This window comes from Poecilia formosa, unplaced genomic scaffold, assembly GCF_000485575.1.
Source record: "Poecilia formosa unplaced genomic scaffold, Poecilia_formosa-5.1.2 Scaffold309, whole genome shotgun sequence".
NCBI lineage: Eukaryota > Metazoa > Chordata > Actinopteri > Cyprinodontiformes > Poeciliidae > Poecilia > Poecilia formosa.
This window is the reverse complement of record NW_006800248.1, coordinates 488,179-515,224: the sequence shown is the minus strand read 5'-3', so window position 1 is coordinate 515,224 and position 27,046 is coordinate 488,179. Positions and strand designations below refer to the sequence as shown.

Sequence of the window (27,046 nt, the reverse complement as noted above, 5' to 3'; positions counted from 1 at the left end):
TTTCACTCCACCCCTCTCAGCCTTTCAGTTTGAATCCAGTTAAACAGTTTAACAAAATACTGGAGGTGTTAAAAAATGAAAAAATGAATTCTGGTGATTTTTTTTTACTATCGTTGAACAAAAATATGTACATAAAGATGTAAAGAATGATGGCTTTTATGGGTTATAATTGCTTTGGCTAATTGTAATCAGCAGATAGTACATTAATGTGGACATTCATATTCACTACTACATGAAACAGGTTTTTATTTGGCATAAATAAAATATTTAGAATGAAACCTCATTTTTAGGGTAAATGGGCAACAAGGGAGGAATTTCCAGTACTTTGCAAATGTACAAATAATTTACATTATTTTATTATGGAGGTCAGTGTTCAGTAGTCATTACATCCTCCACATGTGACCAAGCTGCTGAGTTCTGACCTACATTTTTAATCCAAGTGATCTGTCTTAGAACGGCCCAGTCAAAGTACAGACCTGAATCTAATTGAGAATTTGTGACTACACTGTCTTAAAACTGCCATTTACTGATGTGTCCACTCACTAAGATTGAAATGAATGGACAAAAAGTTAATTGTCTAGATGAAATGAATGAGGTAGAAACAAAAACTGATACAAACTTCCAAAGACTTGCAGCTAAATTCTAAATTAACTTTTACCTCACTGGGGTTGAATATTAATGCACGCCACCCTTAAAAGATTTTGATTTGTCAACAAAATCATTTGTATTACTCTTAAAAACTTTGCCCTACATTGTGTTGATCTGTCTGAGGTAATGTAACAAAATGTGAAAAAGTCAAGACTGAAGTCAAGTTCAATCCTTGAATCTGACTTCAGTCCATAGCGTCTGGCCTCACTTCGTTTCATTTTCTCGTCGTTCTGTGCGCCAACATTTCTCGACTGACAGGAAATCGAAACTCTGGAGCCGTGCAGCTGCATCCATCTGACCAGCTACAGCATCATCATCGGCACCAACAAGTTCTATGAGATCGAGATGAAGCAGTATGTGCTCGAGGGTAAGTATGCAAACAAAGTGCGTGTGTGCGTTCTCTTCTGGAGACTACAGGTAACCCTGCATCCCTCTGGTTCCTCCCGTCCTGCAGAGTTCCTGGACAAGAACGACGTGTCGCTGGCCTCGGCCATGTTTGCAGCCTCTTCTCACAGTTTCCCCATCGCCATCTTACAGGTGGCCAGCAGCATGCAGAAGGAGGAATACCTTCTCTGTTTCCATGGTGAGTTCAAACACACACCGTCCTGTCACCAGAAACTGACAGAACATAAAATTGTAAAAACATTATAGGTACACTGCGTTTTTACTGGGATGGACATCTTGTGTTTTGCAGCTTCAGGTTTTTTTTTTTTTTTTATGATATCCATATAAGTTTTTTTTTTAAATATGTATGGATCAGAGATGATCCAGTAAAAGTGATGGGAGCAGATGTGCCTGAAATCATTTTCTTTCCCAAAACCACTTTTCATTAAAACAACTTCACATGCAGGAGGAAAGGTTGCTAAGAATGTTGCACATAGAGGATGAAAGTATTGAACAGTCTCCACCAGTACAGAGCTTATTGGCAGCAAGTGGATCTGAGTCTGCAGCGGGTAAAGACGATCTGTTAGTGGGAGGACAGACAGAATCAGCTTTAGTCTAAAAAAACAATCAGAAGAAGAGAGGGCCAAAACGCTAAATATTCAAAGAAATTTGATGTATTTGCCAGTTGAATAAAATTATATGCTAAGTGTTGACAGGAATCAAAAGATAAATGAAAATCACTCAAATACTGTTGAAGCTTCAAAACATTTAGAGGTAAACTGGGATGTAAAAGTGTTTAGTTTTTCTTCTTCTCTTGCTCCTTCGGTCACAGTTCAGGAATCTGCAGCTGGATGGAGATAACCAACAGGATCAGACATGTTCCACATACCAAGATTTAAAAAAAATCTGAAAACACAAAAATATACCGTCTGATTATTCTGATTGTTTAAATTTCAATCAACAAGATGCCAGAGAAGTGCTGTGTGGAGCTGCTCACTGCTGCTCAGCTGGCTGATGGAAAAACCTTCACTGTTCTCTTGTTTAGTCGAAAAACAGTCTCAGCAGTTTGGTTCAGGAAACACAGACCATCATGGCTTATTTTGAAACTGTACTAAAAAAAAAATACTATTCTGCCAGAAGATTTATTTTTAAATCTAAGTTGTGTTTTAGTAATTTTCAATTTGTACAAATACTTGTTGCCTCAGTGTTTTGAACAATTGATGTCAGATCATGTTATGCATTTTTATTTTGGATGCTTGTGCAAATACTGACAAAGCAATGTTTTTATTCAACATTAGTGGAGAGTGACAGGGACTTCGAATTTTATTGTGATATTTTGTGGTGCTATTGTGATAAATATGAAAATGATTTAAAAAGAACTACCACTTCTGTTTTATGTAAAAGAAAACAGTGGTAGTTTGGCTGAACGGCTGTGAATGCTGCTCGGATATGATGGTTTGTCATGGAAATCAAACCATCACAATGAGAAATCCTCAGCTTGTCATGTTTCTCAACATTTTCTCAGTGAACTGTTGGTGTCTACTGTCTTTACAACCACCACGGTTTTATTTCCTGTGGCTGTAACAAATGTTTTGTGACAGAGTTTGGTTTCTTTGTGGATTCGTACGGACGAAGAAGTCGGACCGATGAACTCAAGTGGAGCCGTGTGCCTCTGTCTTTTGGTAAGAGCTACTTTCATCTCGTTGGCTTCATTTTTCTCTCAGCTCCGTCTGTCTTTACGTTGAATAAGAGTGTGTGTCCTGTATTGCAGCCTACAGAGAGCCCTACCTGTTTGTCACCTACTTCAACTCCCTGGATGTGATTGAAGTCCAGGGACACGCAGCAGTGTGGTGAGGCAGATCATAACTTCATAACTCATCTGAAAGTCTTTGTGTTTGGCAGCTGGAAGCTCTTAAAACTCTGTTCATGTTTCCAGCCCCACAGTGCTGGCCCACCTGGACATTCCCAACCCGCGCTACCTCGGCCCGGCCATCTCCTCTGGAGCCGTTTACCTGGCCTCCTCCTACCAGAGCAAGCTGAGGGTCATCTGCTGCAAGGGCAGCCTGATCAGAGAGTCTGGAGAGCTGCAGAGGACCGGCTCCAGCAGAGGGTCAGCTGACAACGCAACACACCACTACAGAACACACAGACTCTCCAATTAAAGCCGCATCTTGTAACTGTTACGAACTTAAGTTTTCTCACAGACTTGTTAAAATCGTTGCTGAGAGAAAGTCTATGAAAAACAATTGAGCTCCTCCACTTCCATCCAGTGCTACTACTGCAGAAACTCACAGTTTGCAGTCAGAAACCACCGTCTTAGCACCATCAATCAAGCTCGTGTACATGCTGCTAAATGTGCTAATGGTGGAGAAACAACTTACCGTAAAAGAAAAACTGTTAGCCTTTTTTTTAATTTTTTATCACAAACATATTTGTGGGTCAAAGGTCAGCTGACTCACATCTAAAGTTAATATCTGACAGGATCATGGTCAGGCAGTGAAGCCGTTCCTCTCTGCTCTGTCGTCTGCAGCAGCCCCAGCAAGCGAGGCCCCCCCACCTACACGGAGCACATCACCAAGCGCTTGACTTCGGGCCCTGGCAGCCATGACGGTTTGCACCGGGAGCCGAGCACCCCGCACCGTTACCGGGAGGGTCGCACAGAGTTCAGAAGAGACAAGTCTCCTGCTCGTCCCCTGGACAGAGAGAAGTCCCCCGGCAGGGTGCTGGACAGTCGCAGGGAGCGGTCTCCTGGGAGATTTGGGGACAGCACTCGACTCCATGCTGGGTCCGTCCGGACACAGCTAGCCCCCGTTAACAAGGTCCGTATGGTGGGATCCCAGTGGTTCTGAAAACAGGCTGCCAGGTGTTACATGAAGCAGAAAACAAGTGAAACATCCTGAATAAAGCAACATGAAGCACAGAGTGTCTCAGACATGTTTATGCTCTTTGAACCGTTTTAATACAATACAATTCAACCAAAGGAGAATAGTATTGGAGGTTGAGCAGCTAAAGCTTTTTATTCTCCCAGAATGCTGTGCAGTTCTGGATCTGCGTTCATTGAATATTCTTCACATTGAATATTCTATCAGACATATTATCTACTGATATTGACCATGTCTATTGCAATATATGTATATTGGTTTTACATTTATCTCTTGATTGAACATGACAAGGGCATCACTTTATCACAGGAAAAACCCAGAACATTACGGTTATATAGTGACAAAATGTGTAAAAGTTCAAGGGACATGAAAACTTTTGAACTTCAGCAGTTTGAATGATCTTCCTCTATAACTTAATGTTACAGTAATTTAATCCCGTACACCCTGATGTTAACATGTTCAACACTTTTATAAATGTTTGTTACAGCTGTTTTCATCCAGTCCTGAAGTTAATGCAGTACTTATTCCTGTCTCAGTCAAAACTGCTTCTCCCAATTTTCCATCCAACTTTCCTGTCATATTTTTCTGTGTTGTTGGTTTGCAGGTCTGGGATCAGTCATCAGTGTGAGTCCTCCATGCTGCTAGTGACTGAAACCCTGGTTCCAGTGTGAGTTGAAGCACAGCGATCCACCATGTCTGAGGCCATCGCCTGTACATACTGCAGCCTGAGCTCCTGGTTCAGCCTCACCGCAGCGGCAGGAGTCTCCTGTGACAATCCTCATTCCAACATGTGCTTTCATGGACATTACCCCGCAGTAGGTCTGGTTGGCAGGGAGGTGGCGCTGTTCTCCAGGTTGTGAGAATCTTTTCTTATCTAATCCGCTGTACATATAATACGTGTGAGTTTTTATAAAGGGAACAGTCGGCTGGTGAAGCCATGTCTATTTTTTTTAAAAAGAGTTTCTAAAGATGTTGCAGGGAGATTCGTAATGTTGTTGGCTAAGAAACAATATAATCCTCTCATTATGAATTATGACTTTAAGATGTTTTTTTTTCCTTCTCTGCTCTGAGAGTGAGACCAGATTTTATTTACCTAGAGAAAGCTCTGAGGGGCAACTCTTTGCACAGATCAGGTTGAACAGGAGTTACAGACTTGCTCTCGTCACATGACCAGTCTTCTTACTTCAGACCAAACTGAAAGGTCCTCTTCACTAACTAGCCTTTGATATTTACATGCATATGACTGCTTTATTGACCGTCGTTGTCCGGCCTTACTAAAACAAGTAAGCAATGTTTTTGCTCCGATTGTTCTTTGTGGTGTTTTTTTTTAGCAAACCTACGATAAAGAAACATGCAGCTCTGCCTCTTGATGCCGAATGTTGCACAGTCGAGCAGGTCCAGCCGCCTCAGCTTGCTCTTAGTCTGCCGCCGCTGCTGATTGTGGTACAGATGTCCCGTTTCTGTGCTGTGATATGAAGTCTAGTAACCGTCAGGGTTATCACCTCCCCTCTCCCCGTGTTGTTTCTTTGGGCCAGTAAGAACACCTTCACTCTTCAACATCAGTGAGCATGACTTACTTAAAGCATTAGTTGCTTTTGGATCTTGATTTTTTTTCTTGGTTGTTCTCTTTTTGTCATGTAATCCACTTGACTTTGCATTCGGTAAGTAGGCATTGGTGTTAGTAACTTAAGATTTTCTTGATTTCCAAAGCTGTACAAGAGAACATACATTAAACACGATCAAAGTATCTGTTGTCGTCTTTGATTCACCAGCAGATATTCACAGGGTTCCAACATAACTCCAGACTTTTTTTGTTAACTAGAAATGTACATGTTCACTGTAGACTTGCAGCTGATGTTTGACTCGAAATATTAAGGAGCAAATATAATGGATAGATTGACAAACAGATGAATGGATGGGTAAGTGGATAAATGGGTTGAATGGTGGATAAACAGATGAATGGACCAACTAACAAACACGGCTGGAACAGAGAAAGAAATGTAAATGTTTTCATATAATGGCCTGGAAAACCCTTAAAGGGACACAGTGCCACTTTATATATACAAAAGAAATTTCACTTTGCAATTTGAGCCCTCAGACTTTGGAGAGAGATGCAGTTTATTTCCCTCTATTTTCTTTCTTTTTTTCTTTTGTTTGGACTGGGAAGTTGGAGTTCTGAGTTTAAGTGGAACAAAGCATTGGATTAAGAAATATTTCTCTTAAAGTCAGCAGTCAGGCGGTCCAGTTCCACCAGGTGTTTGCTAATTGCAGCTCCTGTGGGCACGTGGGACGTCATTGTGTCGGTGAAAGCAGGAATCAGATAAAACCCACCGCTTTGGTTCAGCTAGTTTATTTTTCATTTGAATTCTACAACAATGTAATGCTCTATAAAGTAAATCCAACAAAACTAAATATCCAGACTGAACAAGGAGCACTTGTTGTTACAGGAAATTGCTATGTACAGCTACACACTCCTCTGACAGACAGAAGGTTCAAAGTGCTTATCAAACACAGAGGAAAAGAAAAAAAGAAGTAAAACCAACCAAAACATGACTGATCCCTTTGTGAGAGACCCGTAATAAACTGCTTGGCACCAGTCTCCACCAAAAGAGTCCCACTCACTCAGTCAGTCTCTCACAGCAATGCCTGACACAAGCGCACACACACACACACACACGTCCAGTGATTACTGGGCCGCTGCAGCGAAGCCTCCGATAGAGAATGTCGGCACAAGCTGAGAAGGATAAACATCTGCAGACCGAGAGGACTTCTTGGAATGGGGGGGAGGGAAACGGGGAAGGTACAGCAACAAGTGTGTTGAGCGACACTCCTACACACATAGCACCAGCTCTCACCATGCTCCTTTCAATACTGAGAAGCACAGCGCTCGTTCAGTCGCAGCTGATCTGTGGCAGTGTCGACTTAATGTCGTGCAATATTCATCAATATAGACAGTTCACATTCATGGATTGTTTAAGATAAGATGGCGGCTCCTTACGCCTGCAGCGGGGAGGAAATCGGATGTTGTGAGGGAAGATTAAAGAGCTTTAGCCTCACAAAGGCCTCTGAAAGTCAGAAAATATATTTCATTTCGTTTTGTTCCTTAGACCAATTGTTTAAAAAATAAAAATAAAAAAAAACACGTTATATAGTGATAAACAAAAGTTTGGAATGAGAATGACAGATTATCTCAAACATGTTAAAATTAAAAGAGTCCTCCGCTAACGGGCGTACACACAGTTGAATTAAAGCACATGCGGCACTCCCACCGGAAGGCAGCAGGAAAGCTAACGCACTGTTATCTGCAGGTCCACTGCACGCGACAAGCATTTTCACACGCAAACGCACCACGAGGCGTTCAGGACCCACACTCTCTTAGATCAGATACATTTGTGCACTTCAGCTGATCGAAATAAACATGCTGCTTCCGCACCTAACTAGGGCTGGGCGATATGACTTGGATACAAAATCTCAGATTTTTATTTTCATACCAGTTCCTTTTCACACTGATTTTATTGTCTCGCTTTCTGGTCTTACAAAGGAAATAAAAATATTTTCAAAAAGTGGCTTTTATTTCAATCAGGCCTTCTGTGGGATGTACGACGGAGTATAAGTATCAGGCTACGAGAATTTTTAATTACAAGAATAGTCATAATATTAGCGGGGAAAAAACGACTCGTTTTTTTAACCAAACGAACGTCTTTAAATTACGTGGGGAGGGTCGTCATAGAGAAAAAAGCTTCGATAGTTAAAAAGATCAGTCTGTGTGATTCTTATAAATAAACTCAATCGTTTCAAAGTCTTGCTAAAAGTCTAAGCTGATGCGTCATTTCCTGATTAGAAAAAACAACATTGAAGTAGAACTTCACGTGCTCAACATTCCTCATTTTAAGTTTTTATTTTTTCGGGGAAGTTATAAAATTACTACATTCTCCTAATTTTACGACCCTATCCTCGACTGTATTCTTATGACTTTATTTTTGCAATTAAAAAACAAATAAATAAAAGTTGTAGTCTGGCGCCATTCTGTGGTGAAGTTGACCTAAATTCATGGAAGCTGTAAAACACGATGAAATCACTGACCTTTGGAAACTCAAGGAGTCCATTGGTGAAAAAAAATCTCGATTTTCCATAAATTTAATCTTTAAAAACAAAACAAAAAAAAAAAATAAAAATCAATTTATCGCCCAGCCCTATGTCTAAACAACAACAAAAAGACGATCATTGGGATGCTAATCTATTCTTTGAGGTCTGTACCTTTTTTATATTAAAAATGAGCAAAACAGGAGAAAATGTATTGAACAATGACAAAATACCAAGGCCTTTGTTGATGACAAACGTCACCGAGCATCTAGAAGTCAGGTGTGCGTGTGTATGAACAATTACAAAGTAGAGGTAGTGTGTAGAGATGGTTTGAATGGAGTCGTAAATCGAAGTTAAGATGAGATGCTTTGATTTTGGGTTCAGGCTGTTTGTTTTGGACCACTGTTTTCTCAGTGCATAGATGACGCTGACTACTGCTAACCCACTGAAAGTTTCATTCAAGATGGCGCCCCTTCACGGACCCCACCGACAGATTAAACCAACGCAGCCAATCCTAAAAGGACGAGCCTGTCAGAATCAGTTCAGAACCATCTCTCACCCCCCTGATTATCCTGCAGCAATTGAATTATCTGGATTCCTAACAGCAATTTAACAAAAACTCTTTAATAAATAACCTCCAAATAATAAATCGCATTTAAAGGAGAAAACCACTGCAGCATCAAAACAGGACATCCTGTTTCTCTATTAAAAACAAAAAAAACAACAACCCTGTTCCTTTTCTGACAGGATGCAAAATATAGGTATTTTTGTGCAATTTTTAACAAAAGAGAACAAAGAAATAAAAAAAAGAAGTGTGACTAATTAAATGAGCCACTATTCAAGAATTCTATACAGTTTTCTCAAATGCTATATAGGTATCTGAATATATTATTTCATTCATCTATTTTACAAAAAGAAAAAAGAGTGCGTCAGTGTGCGTGTGTGTGTGTGTGCAAGGAGGTCATTGAATCGGATGTGCCGCAGAGAAGCTTTGCTTGATCTCACAAAGAGCCCTTCCTCCTGCTGCTGGTCTCCCAGAGCAGCAGGAGTCACTTCTGCAACACCCAAACGCTTCCTGTCCAGATTTCCACCAGCAGACTGACCACCTGCTGGGAGCTGAAGGTTCAGTCCTGCTGTTTCACAGAGTTTCACACTGCAAAAACACAAACTCTTAAGTACTTTTGGTCTAGTTTCTACTGGAAATATCTTTGTACATTTGAAACAAGACAGAAATTAACCTACAAGATGTAGGGAGTTTTAATTCCTTAATACTGATCAAAATGTACAAGTTTCACTGGCAGATTAAATATGTTTTTTATAAGTAAAATAATCTGATAATGAAACCAGCACTTTTTCCATTAATATTAAGGAATTATTGACTTAAAACAAGATCCTTCATCAAGCTGGAGAGTTACCTGTAAATTAGTTTTCACTTGAAAGACATTTTAGTAGAAACCAGACCAAGATAGTTTGGTTTAACGCTCCTTACAAAGCCTTCAAATCTGAGATTTCACTTGGAACAAAAGAACCAATTAGACAGAAAAATGTGCAAACCAGGAAAAAACAAAACAGTGGAGCCTGAATGGTGCCAGGGATTTCTTTACACCATTTGTGTGAAGATTTCTGAGACGGGGAGATTCTCTTTCCACTTGTTGGTTTGTTTTGTTTCTCGGTCCAGAGGAAAAACTTGAGCTCAGTGTAAGAAGTGACGTCTGCAGAAGCTCTGGGTGGCGGCGCGGTGCTGGAGCGGTCGGCTGTACGGAGCTCCACACCGAGACTTGCTTCTCTCGGCACCTGGAAGTCCATTCTCGCTCCTTGAAGTGCAGTTTCCTCACTGCCACACACACACACACACACACATACACACCCTTCCAGACACCAACATTCAGAGTTCTTGTTGCGTAGCCAGCATGTCATCCTAAAAATATACACTTTAAACTCCAGATGGGCAACACACACCCCACACACACACACACGGGACATTCTGCGTAGCTTCCTGTGCTCCTGAGCGGTGCGTTTGTGTCGGCGGCAGGTGGCCCGACCCGGCCTGACCCGGCCCGGCTCCTCTGCGCTCCGTCAGTTGGAGCTTGCCGCGATGGGTTTCTCGAGCTCGAGGTCGAGAGGAGCGGAGTTGAGCTGGAGGCTGCTGTAGCAGTTCTTACACACGCGGCACGGCTCGAACAGCTGCTGGCTTGGCACGGGAATCTTTTGGTCGCAACAGCTGGCGCAGAACACGTTGCCGCAGTTCCTGCAGAGGGAGACAGAGGGCGATCACGTCCTCAGCTAGCAGGCATTTCTGACGCTAAACAAGGCACGGTGGGTCTGAGCGATCAGCAGCTCCTGTTATCGTTCGTTTGGACCTGCAACACACGGTGAAACAGGCAGGAACACAAAACACACAGGAACATCACTGAAATATCACTACATGTTCTGACACGAAGCAGAGGAACGGCTGAACTATCGGCTCAGATGAGGACGGAGACGGGCAGAGGAATCACATCGCTTTGTTTCATAGCCAGGATCAGAAACTCAAAGTTTTCTGTTTTTTTTCTGATCAGTAAACACACCGTAATAAAACTTTTCATTATAAACTGAGTTTTAACTAAAATGAGTTTTAAGCCTTTTGAGCTTCTGTCTTTCATGGAACATGCAGAATTTGGGAACGTTGGAAACCATGGTAACAGTAAGGAAACACATTCTATAGAGAACACACAAGACTACGGCCGAAACGATTAATCGCAATGAATCGATTATTGAAATTATTGTCAAATAATTTACTAATTGATTAATCATTAGCTGGATACTGATTCAAAAAGGAAGAACACAAAACTATAATATATTTGTATACATTTTCATTAAAAAATAAACCTTGTATTGTAAATTTGTTCTACCTCATGTGGTTAAGTGAAGCAGCATGTTGATGTTAGAAGTAGTTTTTAGGTTCAGATGCATTCTTTGCTAAAAAGGAATGCTACATTGTTGCATTTTGAGGAATAAAATTATTATTTTCTTATTTTAAAAAGGGATTTATTTAATATATTGCAAATATGGCAAAAAAAATTGTCAGAATGTGGCAATTTTTAAAAATCTGATTAATCGATTAATGGTTAGAATAATCATCAGCTGCAGCCCTTCATGAGACTGTAGTTTTTGTAATGCTAGCTGGATTACTTGGACTAATTACTCATTTAAATGGCTAAAAACAGCTTAAAATATCTGTTCAGTCAGTTTTACTTTGTTTTCTAACAGTAAACATGACCTTTGCTCCAACTATAAACAATTATTGCTTGGTAGTACAGTTAAAACAAAATCTATTTTTTATAAATACTTGAATTCTAGTTCTAAAATAGAAAAAAACAGAATCAGTTGAAATCAGTATTTGACAAGAGAAACATGACAACCAGAGACTGGCCAGTAAGCGAGACAGACGCCAACACTCAGATCCCCATGCTCACATTCAGATGTCAGGCCATGCACACACACCTACACACACTGTGGTGCTTCCTGAACCAAACTGAACCGAATAAAACAAAGAAAGAAAAAAAAAACAACTTCTGGGTCTCTGGTTTTTTTTCAACCAAGTGATGGCAGCAGCTCTGGGAGCCATGCTGTGGAGCTGGAGGGGGGTGGAATGTGAGGGGGGGCGGGGGCAGCATGCTGCCGGGGCAACTGGGTGCTGATGTGCCGCTATGGTGGGTTGAGGCTGAGGCAGTCCGTTTCTGTTCTGATTAGCAAATCAATTTCTATCATAAACTTTTAAAAAAAAGGAAAAAAGAAAAAAAAACAAAAAAATCAGCCTTCGACCAATCACAGCTGGCCTGGTCACGGCGCCATGCTTTCACTTACAGCCAGTTAAAAACAAAACACTCTGTGGAACCGTACAGCAGGACGAAAACTCTGCTGTCAGAAATCAGCGTGTCCCTGTGAAGCTACTGATCAGTTTAAAAAAAACAATAATAATCAACCAAAACGGAGCAGGTGAGGAGAAAGGGGATGTGAGGGGGAGGGGCTTGGATTAGGATTAGGAAGAGCAGGGTACAGCGGTGGGAGGGTTGGGCGGGATCTCACCAGACCTCCTGGACTGCCTCTCTGCCACTGTAGAGGAGGAAGAGGGGCAGACGATGGGTAAGAGCTGCCGGAGCAGCGCAGAAAACATGAGCACAGCAACAACACACTTCCTGCTCAGCGCTTCGGTTAGGAGGAGTGACGACAAGCAGCCGTTTCTGAATCCACATCCTGACCAAACATGGTCCTTTATCTAAAAAACCCAAAAAACCAAGGCTTCCTAAATATTTCACATGAAGACGAATCAAAACGGCAGCACTTCGATCCACCGAAACATCCTTCTGAATATGAGGGCATCATGCCTCTCCAAAACAGTTCAACTCAATCCAACAACTAGTCACCATGGCAACATACTACTCAGCGCCGACAAAGGGAACCAGAAGTTGTACAATAAGACGTTCTGTGTTCTACCACAGATGAAGCTACAGTCTGATAACAACATCTATCTTTAGTAATTAAAGGACATTCTTGGAACAGCAGTTCTACTTTTTGAACCTTGACAACCAAATGAATTTTTAGGGGATTTTATGCAACAGACCAAGAGAAAATAGTGAATTAATGAAGTGAAACAAAAAGAGCAGCTTTTTTATTAAACCATTTTAGCTTTAAATACAGCAGAGGGGTAAGTCCACCTATTGGAGACGCATCCGTAAGAAAATCTGAGCCAATATTGATATCCAATATTTACAGATATTGTATCTATATATACCTGTTGACATCTTGGACAAAAAAAAAAACAAAACAAAAAAACCCAAAAAAACAGCTGACCTCTCCATTACATCTCTGCTTCAGGTAAATTCCCACAATCCTGTGCTGCATCACTGTTAGTCACATGACCAACCTACTGCTCATCCTGTCCAGAACCAAACGGTAACAAGAGAGAATGAGAGAATCAAATCTTGGTTTTATTCATTGGACTGATAGCAATGTATTAAAAAATGACCAATATAAATAGAGACATCTGTGTGAATGATTAATATCGGCTAATAAAGAACATCCCTGATTATTATTTTCACAAACTTTTAAAATCTCGTATTATTTTTCCTTCCACTTCACAACCAAGCGCTGCTGTGTGGTGGCCTGTCGCATACAGACACAACGAAACACTGAAGTGGAAGAAACAACTAAATATAACATGTTTAAAATGAATGTCCTGGCCAGGGCATTTGAGACGGGTAAATTTCAGTCAAAGTGTTTCTATAGCAACGACCAAAAGCTCAACAAATACAGGAGATATTCACGGGACGTTATATCTCACTGGTATCCCGGCAGTACTGATTGGTTGGAGGTGAGGCGATCAGTGGGAGTCCAGCTCACCTGCAGTGATGCTTCCTGGTGGCCAACCAGAAGCGGCTCTCACAGCCGTAGCACTGAGCGGCCAGGTGGTCAGGGTACCAGCGAGTGACCTGCAGCAAGCACACAGAGCCGTTCACCACTCCCGTCGACGGAGGAGTTCTGGGTGGTCTCCACGGTGACGGAGTGGTTCTTGCTCACCTCCGTGTCCTGCTTGTCCACCTGCTCCCAGCTGGCCTCTGAGAAGAGCTCCGTGCTGCAGCGGGACAAGCAGTTTGGGTCCAGATTGTACTCCGAGTCGGTCATTGAGGTCTGGACAGAAAGAGACGGGAGCTGAGTTACATCCACCATCAAACTGTGGAAACTGAAATTACAAAAATACATTTGCTTAATAAAAACACCCCAATTTCTAAAAAAATAAAAAATATATTTTTTTGCAAAAAGTTTTGGAGCTGGGATGAGGTGGTTTTGTAGCCGTATCCATGTATTTCACAAAGCTGCAATGGAAACACTTTTTGTGTCACTCAAATCACGTGACGAGCAGCTGGATGAGTCTACTGGCGAAACCGTCAGAGACGACAACAGGAAGTGGTAGGAGAAAGATGGTTTGTCTTTGTTTTTTATGTGTTTTGAACAATGTGCAGCTGGCTCCTCCAGAACCGTCACAGCTTCGCACAGCTCATAGAAAGTTGTGCATCATTCTACAGTGAAGAATCCCTAACTCTTCTGTAAAATCGCCAACTACAGCTTCATCAAATGCCGCATACGAAGCTGCTCCAAAGTTTAAGAGGTTTATTGTGCCAACGCCTGAATAAGACATCAATGTTTCTCTGATGGCTGATAGATGATGAGCGCTGAAACTACAGCTGAATTATGAATAGATATCATGTAACAGTTTACATCTGTGGCTGTCATAATTTTTAATGACTTATCCTGTGAATTAGCTTATTCATGTGTGATTTTAAAGTCTTTTCTTAATGAAAAGACTGCAACTGCAAAGTTTTGGGAGGGTTTTGACACTGTCAGAATGTAGACAAAGATTTGTGCACATTTTTAATAAAAACAGCATGGAAAGTTACATTTTTCTCTAAAGAGTAACAGGCAGAGCAGCGTCTCACCAGTTCGTCACCCACATCTCCGTTGATCCGGTGCGATCCAGCGTGTTGCTGGTTCTCCAGGCGGCTCCACAGCTCCTGCACCTGCTTCTTCAGCGTCTCCACCTCCATCTGGTGCCCCGCCTCGATCTGCCTCAGCCTCTGCTGGATGGCGTCCGTGTGCAACGTGAGCCCGTCGTCGTCCAGGTGGCTGCGGGTCGGCTGTTCCGGGCTGACGGCGGCCCGGCTGGGAGCGGCGTGGCAGCAGCGGTGCTGCAGGCAGATGCCCCGTGAATGGAGGACCAGGGAGTTGCAGCTGGCCAGAGACACCTGTCGGCTGAACGGGGCCCGCTCCCCATTCCCTTTGGCCCAGTGCGGTCCTACGCTGGGGTCTCCGTCGGAGCAGTCTCCGTTGTAAAGCCCTTCCCTGCTTAGCTCAGCACTGGCAGACTGAAAGGCACTGACCGAGGCATGCTTGCTGCCTCCGTTTAAAGTTCTGCTAAAGCCGGGCTCGGCCGCCTCCCTGTCCTTCCTGAAGCCGGGGTGTTGGCTCCTGCCGTCGCCGTGCGGCTGACGGTTGGGTAAAACACTTGGCTGTCCAGGAAGAAGCTCCAGCTTGCTGCAGGCTTCTTCGGTTAAAGTCTCTGTGGAGCTCTCCATCAGGGACGCCTTCTTGTCCAGCGGCTCGTCCGATTCTGAGGCGGCGTGCTCGGGTTCTGAGGCGGGACCGGTCTCATCTATGTCCTGCTCCTCTGATGACCCGCCCACGAAGCCGTTAGTAACAGCTCTATGGGATTCAGACAGCGGCTGCTCTCCTGAGTTGGACTCTTCTCCGACAGCAGAGCAGGTGACGCTCTCCTCCACAGCGCCCTCTGGTGTTTGAGTTTGGTCGTTCGGCTGCTGATGGAGATCCTGTTCCTCCTGTGAAGGCAGAGGAGCAGAATCCCCATCGTCCTCAGCCTCCATCTCGCTGTTGTCAGGATGGTGACCGTTTGTAACTATTTCTCTCTGCGTCTCCATCGTTGGAGTTTCCCCCTCACTTTCAACTTCCTTCTTCACTTCTGTGTGAGCAGCAGCAGCAGCAGGTCTCTGCCCCTGGAAATCTGCTCCCGTTTCCTGCGTGGCTTCCTGTAGGATGTTCTCCATTTGCCCCTCAGCCATGCCAACCACCACAGAGAGCTCTGCCTCCTCTGGTCCCCCCTCTGGGCTGACCAGGGCGTCCTGTTGGAACGCGGCTTGGGATTCGCGGGGCTGCTGGTCATCGCCCAGCTCTGACTGCTGTCCGTCCGTACACGGCCCCTCTCCGCCGGCCTGCGGCTCCTGACTGGCCCCTCCTTCAGGGCCCACTGCCATGTTGAGCTCCAGAGAGCGTCGGTGGTCCTGCCACTTCTCGTTGAGGCTCGGGTCACTGGAGCGCCGGTTGGGAGCCAGTGTGCTTCCCAGCTCACACGCACTGGGCAGGTTGTCAAAAGAGCGAGTTTTTGTTCGTCTAAACAGAAAATGAGGAAAACAATTCAGCGGTGAAAACACAATTAAACCGTCTCAGCACTTCTGGCTAAGATTTAAAGAGTATTAGTATTAAGTATTTGTGTCAACCAATCAGCTTCATCAAAACATGAAAAAGGCAAAAGATTATAATAGGAACACAGACTGTCTTTTTAAATACTCTTGCAGCCCAAAATGGTCTTAATGCATCATTAAGACCATTAGTGCCTTGCAGAAATATTTATAGATATCTTAACTAGGGACAGGACTTTTTATGAAATAGATTTGAATTTATTTAATACATTTAATCTTCATAAATTAATCCACTTTTTTCCAGTCGTGCATTTCTGGTACATCTGTAAATCTGATGGAACAAGGAAGATCCACAAACAGTGATGGATGATGAAGCTGCTTGTTTTAAGACCCATCAGCTGATTACTTCATCCAGGTGCAAATAAAATTATGTTTTTTGTAATGAAATGCTTTTATGTTTGCCTGTTTTAAGAATGTTTAGTTGCTGTTCCATTATGTGATGTCTTCCAATAACGCATCACTAACTAGTCCAATTTCCTGTCAACTTTTCACATGTTTTAACACAGTGAGCTGCTGGTGGTCTCCACCAGGCTCAGCAGCTTTTCTAGGGGAAACACTGTACAATAAATTATTTCCAAGTATCTGTTTAAAAAAAAAAGAAGAAAACAACAAAAAACTGCAACATTTAAATGCAGTTTCAGAGGAACCTTTGCAAGGCACTGCATGACTGCTGGGCGACATAAAGCTGCTGTGAGGTCTGGTAAAAGCAACGTCAAGAAGCAGAAGGATTGTTAAGCCGGGACCCTCTGGCTGTTGGGAGTCCTCGGTTTGTGTTTATCTTACATGAAGCAGGAAGTGGGGGGGTCGGGTGCCAACGCGCCAGGCTCACCTGCCCAGGGGCGCATCCTCCGGGTTGGCACCGGGCACAGGGTAGGGAGCACAGGAGTCGTCGGAGGGAGTGGTGGGGGAGGAGCTGGGCAGGTAAACTGCGGTCCACAGCATCAGGTTCCGCACATGACAAACTGGGTGGAGAACCTGCGAGCAGAACAAACCCAGCAAATGGGATCAGTGGGATATAAAAGCAGAAGTCTTAAAAGTCTCAGGTTTACCTCATTCAGCTGAGGTCAGCAAAAGGTCCGTTTTTACACCAAAGTACGCGTTGTCGCAAAGTAAACTACTTGGTGGGAAACGGTGTTCAGAGCCAAATGTTTTGTATGCAACACCAACCTGAAAATGTTGAGTCAGCGTAACCAGTGTAGCACAAAGAGCAACTGCTGCTCTTTGTGCTTCACTCATAGGTGTGTGACGGCTGCCCTGGTTAGAGTTTAGATCAGGCCTGAAAAATCCGACCCACCCAAGGCACTGTGTAAGAGTCCAATCTGACTAATTAACTTCAACTAGACGCCTGAACCAAAAGTAAGCTTGACATATTCTTTTAATTCTGATTTTATTGTTTTTATTGAAGTGAGAAGTGTAACTTCTCCCATATTTAGCTTTAGTTTAACATCTTCCCGCTCCATCTTGTCGCTTGTTGTAACCGCAGAGTGAGTCGGGTACAAATCACACGTCTGGGATGTGTGACTGAACAGATCACATCTCTGCTGCAGCAGCAGAGCAGGGTGGAGCCGCGCATGCAGGCTGTGCGCTGCGCTTGTTACAGTCTGATTAACTTCTGCATTCTACTTACTTCATTTCCTCAACAGGTCCAACTATCAACACTGTAGTAAGTAGATTTATATCATGCATTTTCATTTGGTTCTCTCTGTGTATTTCAGGCTCATTAAACGCGCCACACAAGCCTGACCCAACGATTAAGCAAATAATTCTGATCTGACCCAATAAGATTGTTGGGTCAGGTCTGGGCCATAAATATAAACTTTAGCCATGAAAGAAAAGAAATGGGGCTAGGTGGGTACCAGTCTTACTGGTACCCACTAGGAAATGAAATGAAAGAATCCGTCACGAGAAACGTATGCAGAAATCTCAACTGTGAGCGGACAGTAAGCCTGAGCGCGTGGGAGCCTTCAGATGGAAGTCTGAACAAGATGTGACAAGCACATCTGCGTTGTCAGAATATTGTTTTCAAATTTGCTAAAGGGGGAATTTCACTGCCTACAATAACAGCAACCACAACAATGCAACACTTGGAAGACTTTAAATCAAGTTTGAAAGCAGAACAATTAGCGATAAATGTAGAACGCTGTGAAAGTCAAGACTATGGTTTCATCCCGTCTGTTTCCGGACTCCACAGTTAAGACGTTTCTCATGAGTCGTCTTGTTGGGCTTTAATCAACGTTCCTGTGAGTGAAATGGACTGAAAGAGGCCTCTAGAGATGCAGGGTGAAAACACGCAGAGCGCCGAGGCCCCGGCCCCTGGGGGAGATGAGCGGGTGAGACGTACGGTTTCAGAGTGGGAGGAGTACAGCATGTTCCTCAGCGTGCGGTTGGCTGGCCGCAGCAGCGACCACACAGAGCAGGTTCTCTCCTGAACGTGTCGGTCCTCCCTCTCCTTGCCGCTGTTGCACAGGAAGGTGCCGAACAGACAGGAGTAGGTGTGCTGCACCAGCTTCACCTGCACATACACACACACACACGCTGACATGCATAGGCTTGTAAACAATCCATCGCAAGTGTACAGATCAAAAGAAGTTCTCTTAGTGTTATTAACACTCCCTGAAGGGAACTGAGATGTGTGGTGATTAGAGGAAAACCATCCTCACTTCTAGACAGGAAGACATTCAGAAGTGGTGGAAACAATATGAACTAGCAGAGGAGCTCGTACCAGGAAGGCCTCGTTGAACTCGAAGGAGCATGGGAACTGCCTCTGCAGCTGATGAACGCAGTCCAGCCACTGCAGGAAGACGGGGCAGCGCTCATTCAGGTCCTCAGAGTTCTCCCCGTGACCACAGCGGTCTGCAAACTTATGGCCAAAGTCCAGCCACTCCGTTTCCACCAAAACCTGGAAGCCCTGTGCAAACGCATCACACCTTTTCACTGGTAGGAAACAACTAGAAAAAAAAACAAAAAACTGACCCTTTCTGTGTCATAAGTTGCATTTTGGATGGAAAATTCTGCCAAAGTGAGCATTTTAACTTGCAGAAGTTGAAATAAGTTAAATTCTTCCATTTTTATACAGCATTACTGATTTATGTCTGTCCACCAAAGGCACAGTGAAGGTCCTTTTAGTCTAATTCATAAATGCTCCTTAAACCAGCTCTCACCAATAAATAATTGATAAATCTCATTCAAAGGGGCCATATTATATATTTTCCAGGTGCATAGTGCCTCTTTATAGCACAATCAAGTAATTATGTTACCTTCAGTTGCTATAAAAATGATTATATATATCAAANATAAATGTTTGTTACAGCTGTTTTCATCCAGTCCTGAAGTTAATGCAGTACTTATTCCTGTCTCAGTCAAAACTGCTTCTCCCAATTTTCCATCCAACTTTCCTGTCATATTTTTCTGTGTTGTTGGTTTGCAGGTCTGGGATCAGTCATCAGTGTGAGTCCTCCATGCTGCTAGTGACTGAAACCCTGGTTCCAGTGTGAGTTGAAGCACAGCGATCCACCATGTCTGAGGCCATCGCCTGTACATACTGCAGCCTGAGCTCCTGGTTCAGCCTCACCGCAGCGGCAGGAGTCTCCTGTGACAATCCTCATTCCAACATGTGCTTTCATGGACATTACCCCGCAGTAGGTCTGGTTGGCAGGGAGGTGGCGCTGTTCTCCAGGTTGTGAGAATCTTTTCTTATCTAATCCGCTGTACATATAATACGTGTGAGTTTTTATAAAGGGAACAGTCGGCTGGTGAAGCCATGTCTATTTTTTTTAAAAAGAGTTTCTAAAGATGTTGCAGGGAGATTCGTAATGTTGTTGGCTAAGAAACAATATAATCCTCTCATTATGAATTATGACTTTAAGATGTTTTTTTTTCCTTCTCTGCTCTGAGAGTGAGACCAGATTTTATTTACCTAGAGAAAGCTCTGAGGGGCAACTCTTTGCACAGATCAGGTTGAACAGTAGTTACAGACTTGCTCTCGTCACATGACCAGTCTTCTTACTTCAGACCAAACTGAAAGGTCCTCTTCACTAACTAGCCTTTGATATTTACATGCATATGACTGCTTTATTGACCGTCGTTGTCCGGCCTTACTAAAACAAGTAAGCAATGTTTTTGCTCCGATTGTTCTTTGTGGTGTTTTTTTTTAGCAAACCTACGATAAAGAAACATGCAGCTCTGCCTCTTGATGCCGAATGTTGCACAGTCGAGCAGGTCCAGCCGCCTCAGCTTGCTCTTAGTCTGCCACCGCTGCCGATTGTGGTACAGATGTCCCGTTTCTGTGCTGTGATATGAAGTCTAGTAACCGTCAGGGTTATCACCTCCCCTCTCCCCGTGTTGTTTCTTTGGGCCAGTAAGAACACCTTCACTCTTCAACATCAGTGAGCATGACTTACTTAAAGCATTAGTTGCTTTTGGATCTTGATTTTTTTTCTTGGTTGTTCTCTTTTTGTCATGTAATCCACTTGACTTTGCATTCGGTAAGTAGGCATTGGTGTTAGTAACTTAAGATTTTCTTGATTTCCAAAGCTGTACAAGAGAACATACATTAAACACGATCAAAGTATCTGTTGTCGTCTTTGATTCACCAGCAGATATTCACAGGGTTCCAACATAACTCCAGACTTTTTTTGTTAACTAGAAATGTACATGTTCACTGTAGACTTGCAGCTGATGTTTGACTCGAAATATTAAGGAGCAAATATAATGGATAGATTGACAAACAGATGAATGGATGGGTAAGTGGATAAATGGGTTGAATGGTGGATAAACAGATGAATGGACCAACTAACAAACACGGCTGGAACAGAGAAAGAAATGTAAATGTTTTCATATAATGGCCTGGAAAACCCTTAAAGGGACACAGTGCCACTTTATATATACAAAAGAAATTTCACTTTGCAATTTGAGCTCTCAGACTTTGGAGAGAGATGCAGTTTATTTCCCTCTATTTTCTTTCTTTTTTTCTTTTGTTTGGACTGGGAAGTTGGAGTTCTGAGTTTAAGTGGAACAAAGCATTGGATTAAGAAATATTTCTCTTAAAGTCAGCAGTCAGGCGGTCCAGTTCCACCAGGTGTTTGCTAATTGCAGCTCCTGTGGGCACGTGGGACGTCATTGTGTCGGTGAAAGCAGGAATCAGATAAAACCCACCGCTTTGGTTCAGCTAGTTTATTTTTCATTTGAATTCTACAACAATGTAATGCTCTATAAAGTAAATCCAACAAAACTAAATATCCAGACTGAACAAGGAGCACTTGTTGTTACAGGAAATTGCTATGTACAGCTACACACTCCTCTGACAGACAGAAGGTTCAAAGTGCTTATCAAACACAGAGGAAAAGAAAAAAAGAAGTAAAACCAACCAAAACATGACTGATCCCTTTGTGAGAGACCCGTAATAAACTGCTTGGCACCAGTCTCCACCAAAAGAGTCCCACTCACTCAGTCAGTCTCTCACAGCAATGCCTGACACAAGCGCACACACACACACACACACGTCCAGTGATTACTGGGCCGCTGCAGCGAAGCCTCCGATAGAGAATGTCGGCACAAGCTGAGAAGGATAAACATCTGCAGACCGAGAGGACTTCTTGGAATGGGGGGGAGGGAAACGGGGAAGGTACAGCAACAAGTGTGTTGAGCGACACTCCTACACACATAGCACCAGCTCTCACCATGCTCCTTTCAATACTGAGAAGCACAGCGCTCGTTCAGTCGCAGCTGATCTGTGGCAGTGTCGACTTAATGTCGTGCAATATTCATCAATATAGACAGTTCACATTCATGGATTGTTTAAGATAAGATGGCGGCTCCTTACGCCTGCAGCGGGGAGGAAATCGGATGTTGTGAGGGAAGATTAAAGAGCTTTAGCCTCACAAAGGCCTCTGAAAGTCAGAAAATATATTTCATTTCGTTTTGTTCCTTAGACCAATTGTTTAAAAAATAAAAATAAAAAAAAACACGTTATATAGTGATAAACAAAAGTTTGGAATGAGAATGACAGATTATCTCAAACATGTTAAAATTAAAAGAGTCCTCCGCTAACGGGCGTACACACAGTTGAATTAAAGCACATGCGGCACTCCCACCGGAAGGCAGCAGGAAAGCTAACGCACTGTTATCTGCAGGTCCACTGCACGCGACAAGCATTTTCACACGCAAACGCACCACGAGGCGTTCAGGACCCACACTCTCTTAGATCAGATACATTTGTGCACTTCAGCTGATCGAAATAAACATGCTGCTTCCGCACCTAACTAGGGCTGGGCGATATGACTTGGATACAAAATCTCAGATTTTTATTTTCATACCAGTTCCTTTTCACACTGATTTTATTGTCTCGCTTTCTGGTCTTACAAAGGAAATAAAAATATTTTCAAAAAGTGGCTTTTATTTCAATCAGGCCTTCTGTGGGATGTACGACGGAGTATAAGTATCAGGCTACGAGAATTTTTAATTACAAGAATAGTCATAATATTAGCGGGGAAAAAACGACTCGTTTTTTTAACCAAACGAACGTCTTTAAATTACGTGGGGAGGGTCGTCATAGAGAAAAAAGCTTCGATAGTTAAAAAGATCAGTCTGTGTGATTCTTATAAATAAACTCAATCGTTTCAAAGTCTTGCTAAAAGTCTAAGCTGATGCGTCATTTCCTGATTAGAAAAAACAACATTGAAGTAGAACTTCACGTGCTCAACATTCCTCATTTTAAGTTTTTATTATTTTTTCGGGGAAGTTATAAAATTACTACATTCTCCTAATTTTACGACCCTATCCTCGACTGTATTCTTATGACTTTATTTTTGCAATTAAAAAACAAATAAATAAAAGTTGTAGTCTGGCGCCATTCTGTGGTGAAGTTGACCTAAATTCATGGAAGCTGTAAAACACGATGAAATCACTGACCTTTGGAAACTCAAGGAGTCCATTGGTGAAAAAAAATCTCGATTTTCCATAAATTTAATCTTTAAAAACAAAACAAAAAAAAAAAATAAAAATCAATTTATCGCCCAGCCCTATGTCTAAACAACAACAAAAAGACGATCATTGGGATGCTAATCTATTCTTTGAGGTCTGTACCTTTTTTATATTAAAAATGAGCAAAACAGGAGAAAATGTATTGAACAATGACAAAATACCAAGGCCTTTGTTGATGACAAACGTCACCGAGCATCTAGAAGTCAGGTGTGCGTGTGTATGAACAATTACAAAGTAGAGGTAGTGTGTAGAGATGGTTTGAATGGAGTCGTAAATCGAAGTTAAGATGAGATGCTTTGATTTTGGGTTCAGGCTGTTTGTTTTGGACCACTGTTTTCTCAGTGCATAGATGACGCTGACTACTGCTAACCCACTGAAAGTTTCATTCAAGATGGCGCCCCTTCACGGACCCCACCGACAGATTAAACCAACGCAGCCAATCCTAAAAGGACGAGCCTGTCAGAATCAGTTCAGAACCATCTCTCACCCCCCTGATTATCCTGCAGCAATTGAATTATCTGGATTCCTAACAGCAATTTAACAAAAACTCTTTAATAAATAACCTCCAAATAATAAATCGCATTTAAAGGAGAAAACCACTGCAGCATCAAAACAGGACATCCTGTTTCTCTATTAAAAACAAAAAAAACAACAACCCTGTTCCTTTTCTGACAGGATGCAAAATATAGGTATTTTTGTGCAATTTTTAACAAAAGAGAACAAAGAAATAAAAAAAAGAAGTGTGACTAATTAAATGAGCCACTATTCAAGAATTCTATACAGTTTTCTCAAATGCTATATAGGTATCTGAATATATTATTTCATTCATCTATTTTACAAAAAGAAAAAAGAGTGCGTCAGTGTGCGTGTGTGTGTGTGTGCAAGGAGGTCATTGAATCGGATGTGCCGCAGAGAAGCTTTGCTTGATCTCACAAAGAGCCCTTCCTCCTGCTGCTGGTCTCCCAGAGCAGCAGGAGTCACTTCTGCAACACCCAAACGCTTCCTGTCCAGATTTCCACCAGCAGACTGACCACCTGCTGGGAGCTGAAGGTTCAGTCCTGCTGTTTCACAGAGTTTCACACTGCAAAAACACAAACTCTTAAGTACTTTTGGTCTAGTTTCTACTGGAAATATCTTTGTACATTTGAAACAAGACAGAAATTAACCTACAAGATGTAGGGAGTTTTAATTCCTTAATACTGATCAAAATGTACAAGTTTCACTGGCAGATTAAATATGTTTTTTATAAGTAAAATAATCTGATAATGAAACCAGCACTTTTTCCATTAATATTAAGGAATTATTGACTTAAAACAAGATCCTTCATCAAGCTGGAGAGTTACCTGTAAATTAGTTTTCACTTGAAAGACATTTTAGTAGAAACCAGACCAAGATAGTTTGGTTTAACGCTCCTTACAAAGCCTTCAAATCTGAGATTTCACTTGGAACAAAAGAACCAATTAGACAGAAAAATGTGCAAACCAGGAAAAAACAAAACAGTGGAGCCTGAATGGTGCCAGGGATTTCTTTACACCATTTGTGTGAAGATTTCTGAGACGGGGAGATTCTCTTTCCACTTGTTGGTTTGTTTTGTTTCTCGGTCCAGAGGAAAAACTTGAGCTCAGTGTAAGAAGTGACGTCTGCAGAAGCTCTGGGTGGCGGCGCGGTGCTGGAGCGGTCGGCTGTACGGAGCTCCACACCGAGACTTGCTTCTCTCGGCACCTGGAAGTCCATTCTCGCTCCTTGAAGTGCAGTTTCCTCACTGCCACACACACACACACACACACATACACACCCTTCCAGACACCAACATTCAGAGTTCTTGTTGCGTAGCCAGCATGTCATCCTAAAAATATACACTTTAAACTCCAGATGGGCAACACACACCCCACACACACACACACGGGACATTCTGCGTAGCTTCCTGTGCTCCTGAGCGGTGCGTTTGTGTCGGCGGCAGGTGGCCCGACCCGGCCTGACCCGGCCCGGCTCCTCTGCGCTCCGTCAGTTGGAGCTTGCCGCGATGGGTTTCTCGAGCTCGAGGTCGAGAGGAGCGGAGTTGAGCTGGAGGCTGCTGTAGCAGTTCTTACACACGCGGCACGGCTCGAACAGCTGCTGGCTTGGCACGGGAATCTTTTGGTCGCAACAGCTGGCGCAGAACACGTTGCCGCAGTTCCTGCAGAGGGAGACAGAGGGCGATCACGTCCTCAGCTAGCAGGCATTTCTGACGCTAAACAAGGCACGGTGGGTCTGAGCGATCAGCAGCTCCTGTTATCGTTCGTTTGGACCTGCAACACACGGTGAAACAGGCAGGAACACAAAACACACAGGAACATCACTGAAATATCACTACATGTTCTGACACGAAGCAGAGGAACGGCTGAACTATCGGCTCAGATGAGGACGGAGACGGGCAGAGGAATCACATCGCTTTGTTTCATAGCCAGGATCAGAAACTCAAAGTTTTCTGTTTTTTTTCTGATCAGTAAACACACCGTAATAAAACTTTTCATTATAAACTGAGTTTTAACTAAAATGAGTTTTAAGCCTTTTGAGCTTCTGTCTTTCATGGAACATGCAGAATTTGGGAACGTTGGAAACCATGGTAACAGTAAGGAAACACATTCTATAGAGAACACACAAGACTACGGCCGAAACGATTAATCGCAATGAATCGATTATTGAAATTATTGTCAAATAATTTACTAATTGATTAATCATTAGCTGGATACTGATTCAAAAAGGAAGAACACAAAACTATAATATATTTGTATACATTTTCATTAAAAAATAAACCTTGTATTGTAAATTTGTTCTACCTCATGTGGTTAAGTGAAGCAGCATGTTGATGTTAGAAGTAGTTTTTAGGTTCAGATGCATTCTTTGCTAAAAAGGAATGCTACATTGTTGCATTTTGAGGAATAAAATTATTATTTTCTTATTTTAAAAAGGGATTTATTTAATATATTGCAAATATGGCAAAAAAAATTGTCAGAATGTGGCAATTTTTAAAAATCTGATTAATCGATTAATGGTTAGAATAATCATCAGCTGCAGCCCTTCATGAGACTGTAGTTTTTGTAATGCTAGCTGGATTACTTGGACTAATTACTCATTTAAATGGCTAAAAACAGCTTAAAATATCTGTTCAGTCAGTTTTACTTTGTTTTCTAACAGTAAACATGACCTTTGCTCCAACTATAAACAATTATTGCTTGGTAGTACAGTTAAAACAAAATCTATTTTTTATAAATACTTGAATTCTAGTTCTAAAATAGAAAAAAACAGAATCAGTTGAAATCAGTATTTGACAAGAGAAACATGACAACCAGAGACTGGCCAGTAAGCGAGACAGACGCCAACACTCAGATCCCCATGCTCACATTCAGATGTCAGGCCATGCACACACACCTACACACACTGTGGTGCTTCCTGAACCAAACTGAACCGAATAAAACAAAGAAAGAAAAAAAAAACAACTTCTGGGTCTCTGGTTTTTTTTCAACCAAGTGATGGCAGCAGCTCTGGGAGCCATGCTGTGGAGCTGGAGGGGGGTGGAATGTGAGGGGGGGCGGGGGCAGCATGCTGCCGGGGCAACTGGGTGCTGATGTGCCGCTATGGTGGGTTGAGGCTGAGGCAGTCCGTTTCTGTTCTGATTAGCAAATCAATTTCTATCATAAACTTTTAAAAAAAAGGAAAAAAGAAAAAAAAACAAAAAAATCAGCCTTCGACCAATCACAGCTGGCCTGGTCACGGCGCCATGCTTTCACTTACAGCCAGTTAAAAACAAAACACTCTGTGGAACCGTACAGCAGGACGAAAACTCTGCTGTCAGAAATCAGCGTGTCCCTGTGAAGCTACTGATCAGTTTAAAAAAAACAATAATAATCAACCAAAACGGAGCAGGTGAGGAGAAAGGGGATGTGAGGGGGAGGGGCTTGGATTAGGATTAGGAAGAGCAGGGTACAGCGGTGGGAGGGTTGGGCGGGATCTCACCAGACCTCCTGGACTGCCTCTCTGCCACTGTAGAGGAGGAAG

The 27,046-nt window shown here is 42.7% G+C and overlaps 3 protein-coding genes across 11 annotated transcripts in view; 1 reads left to right on the top strand and 2 right to left on the bottom strand.

The window, feature by feature from the left end:
- citb (citron rho-interacting serine/threonine kinase b) overlaps window positions 1-5,661 on the top strand; it is a 61,592-nt gene extending 55,931 nt beyond the window's left edge. For all 4 annotated transcript variants that reach the window (XM_016661066.1, XM_007572856.2, XM_016661068.1 and 1 more), the window contains 7 exons: window positions 907-1,015; window positions 1,103-1,231; window positions 2,634-2,714; window positions 2,804-2,882; window positions 2,969-3,142; window positions 3,563-3,851; window positions 4,519-5,661. In XM_016661066.1, the coding sequence (XP_016516552.1) occupies window positions 907-1,015; window positions 1,103-1,231; window positions 2,634-2,714; window positions 2,804-2,882; window positions 2,969-3,142; window positions 3,563-3,851; window positions 4,519-4,542 (885 nt within the window). In that variant the 3' untranslated portion in view covers window positions 4,543-5,661. The remainder of the gene's footprint in view (window positions 1-906; window positions 1,016-1,102; window positions 1,232-2,633; window positions 2,715-2,803; window positions 2,883-2,968; window positions 3,143-3,562; window positions 3,852-4,518) is intronic.
- Window positions 5,662-6,248: 587 nt separating this feature from the next.
- LOC103152423 (myotubularin-related protein 3-like) lies at window positions 6,249-24,742 on the bottom strand. Its single transcript, XM_007572880.2, has 9 exons — window positions 24,624-24,742; window positions 18,750-19,005; window positions 18,369-18,539; window positions 16,857-17,002; window positions 14,474-15,938; window positions 13,557-13,667; window positions 13,380-13,468; window positions 12,066-12,092; window positions 6,249-10,245 (listed from the first exon to the last, which is right to left on the bottom strand). The coding sequence occupies exons 1-9, from the start codon at window positions 24,740-24,742 to the stop codon at window positions 10,074-10,076; spliced, it is 2,556 nt and encodes an 851-aa protein (XP_007572942.2). The 3' UTR covers window positions 6,249-10,073.
- The window catches only part of mtmr3 (myotubularin related protein 3), a 35,986-nt gene continuing 30,124 nt past the window's right edge, over window positions 21,185-27,046 (bottom strand). For 2 of the 6 annotated variants that reach the window (XM_007572854.2, XM_007572855.2), the window contains one exon: window positions 25,013-25,184. In XM_007572854.2, the coding sequence (XP_007572916.1) occupies window positions 25,013-25,184 (172 nt within the window). Of the gene's footprint in view, window positions 25,297-27,004; window positions 27,032-27,046 lie in introns of all 6 variants that reach the window. The other 4 variants (XM_007572852.2, XM_007572853.2, XM_016661070.1 and 1 more) reach the window with 4 other exon arrangements.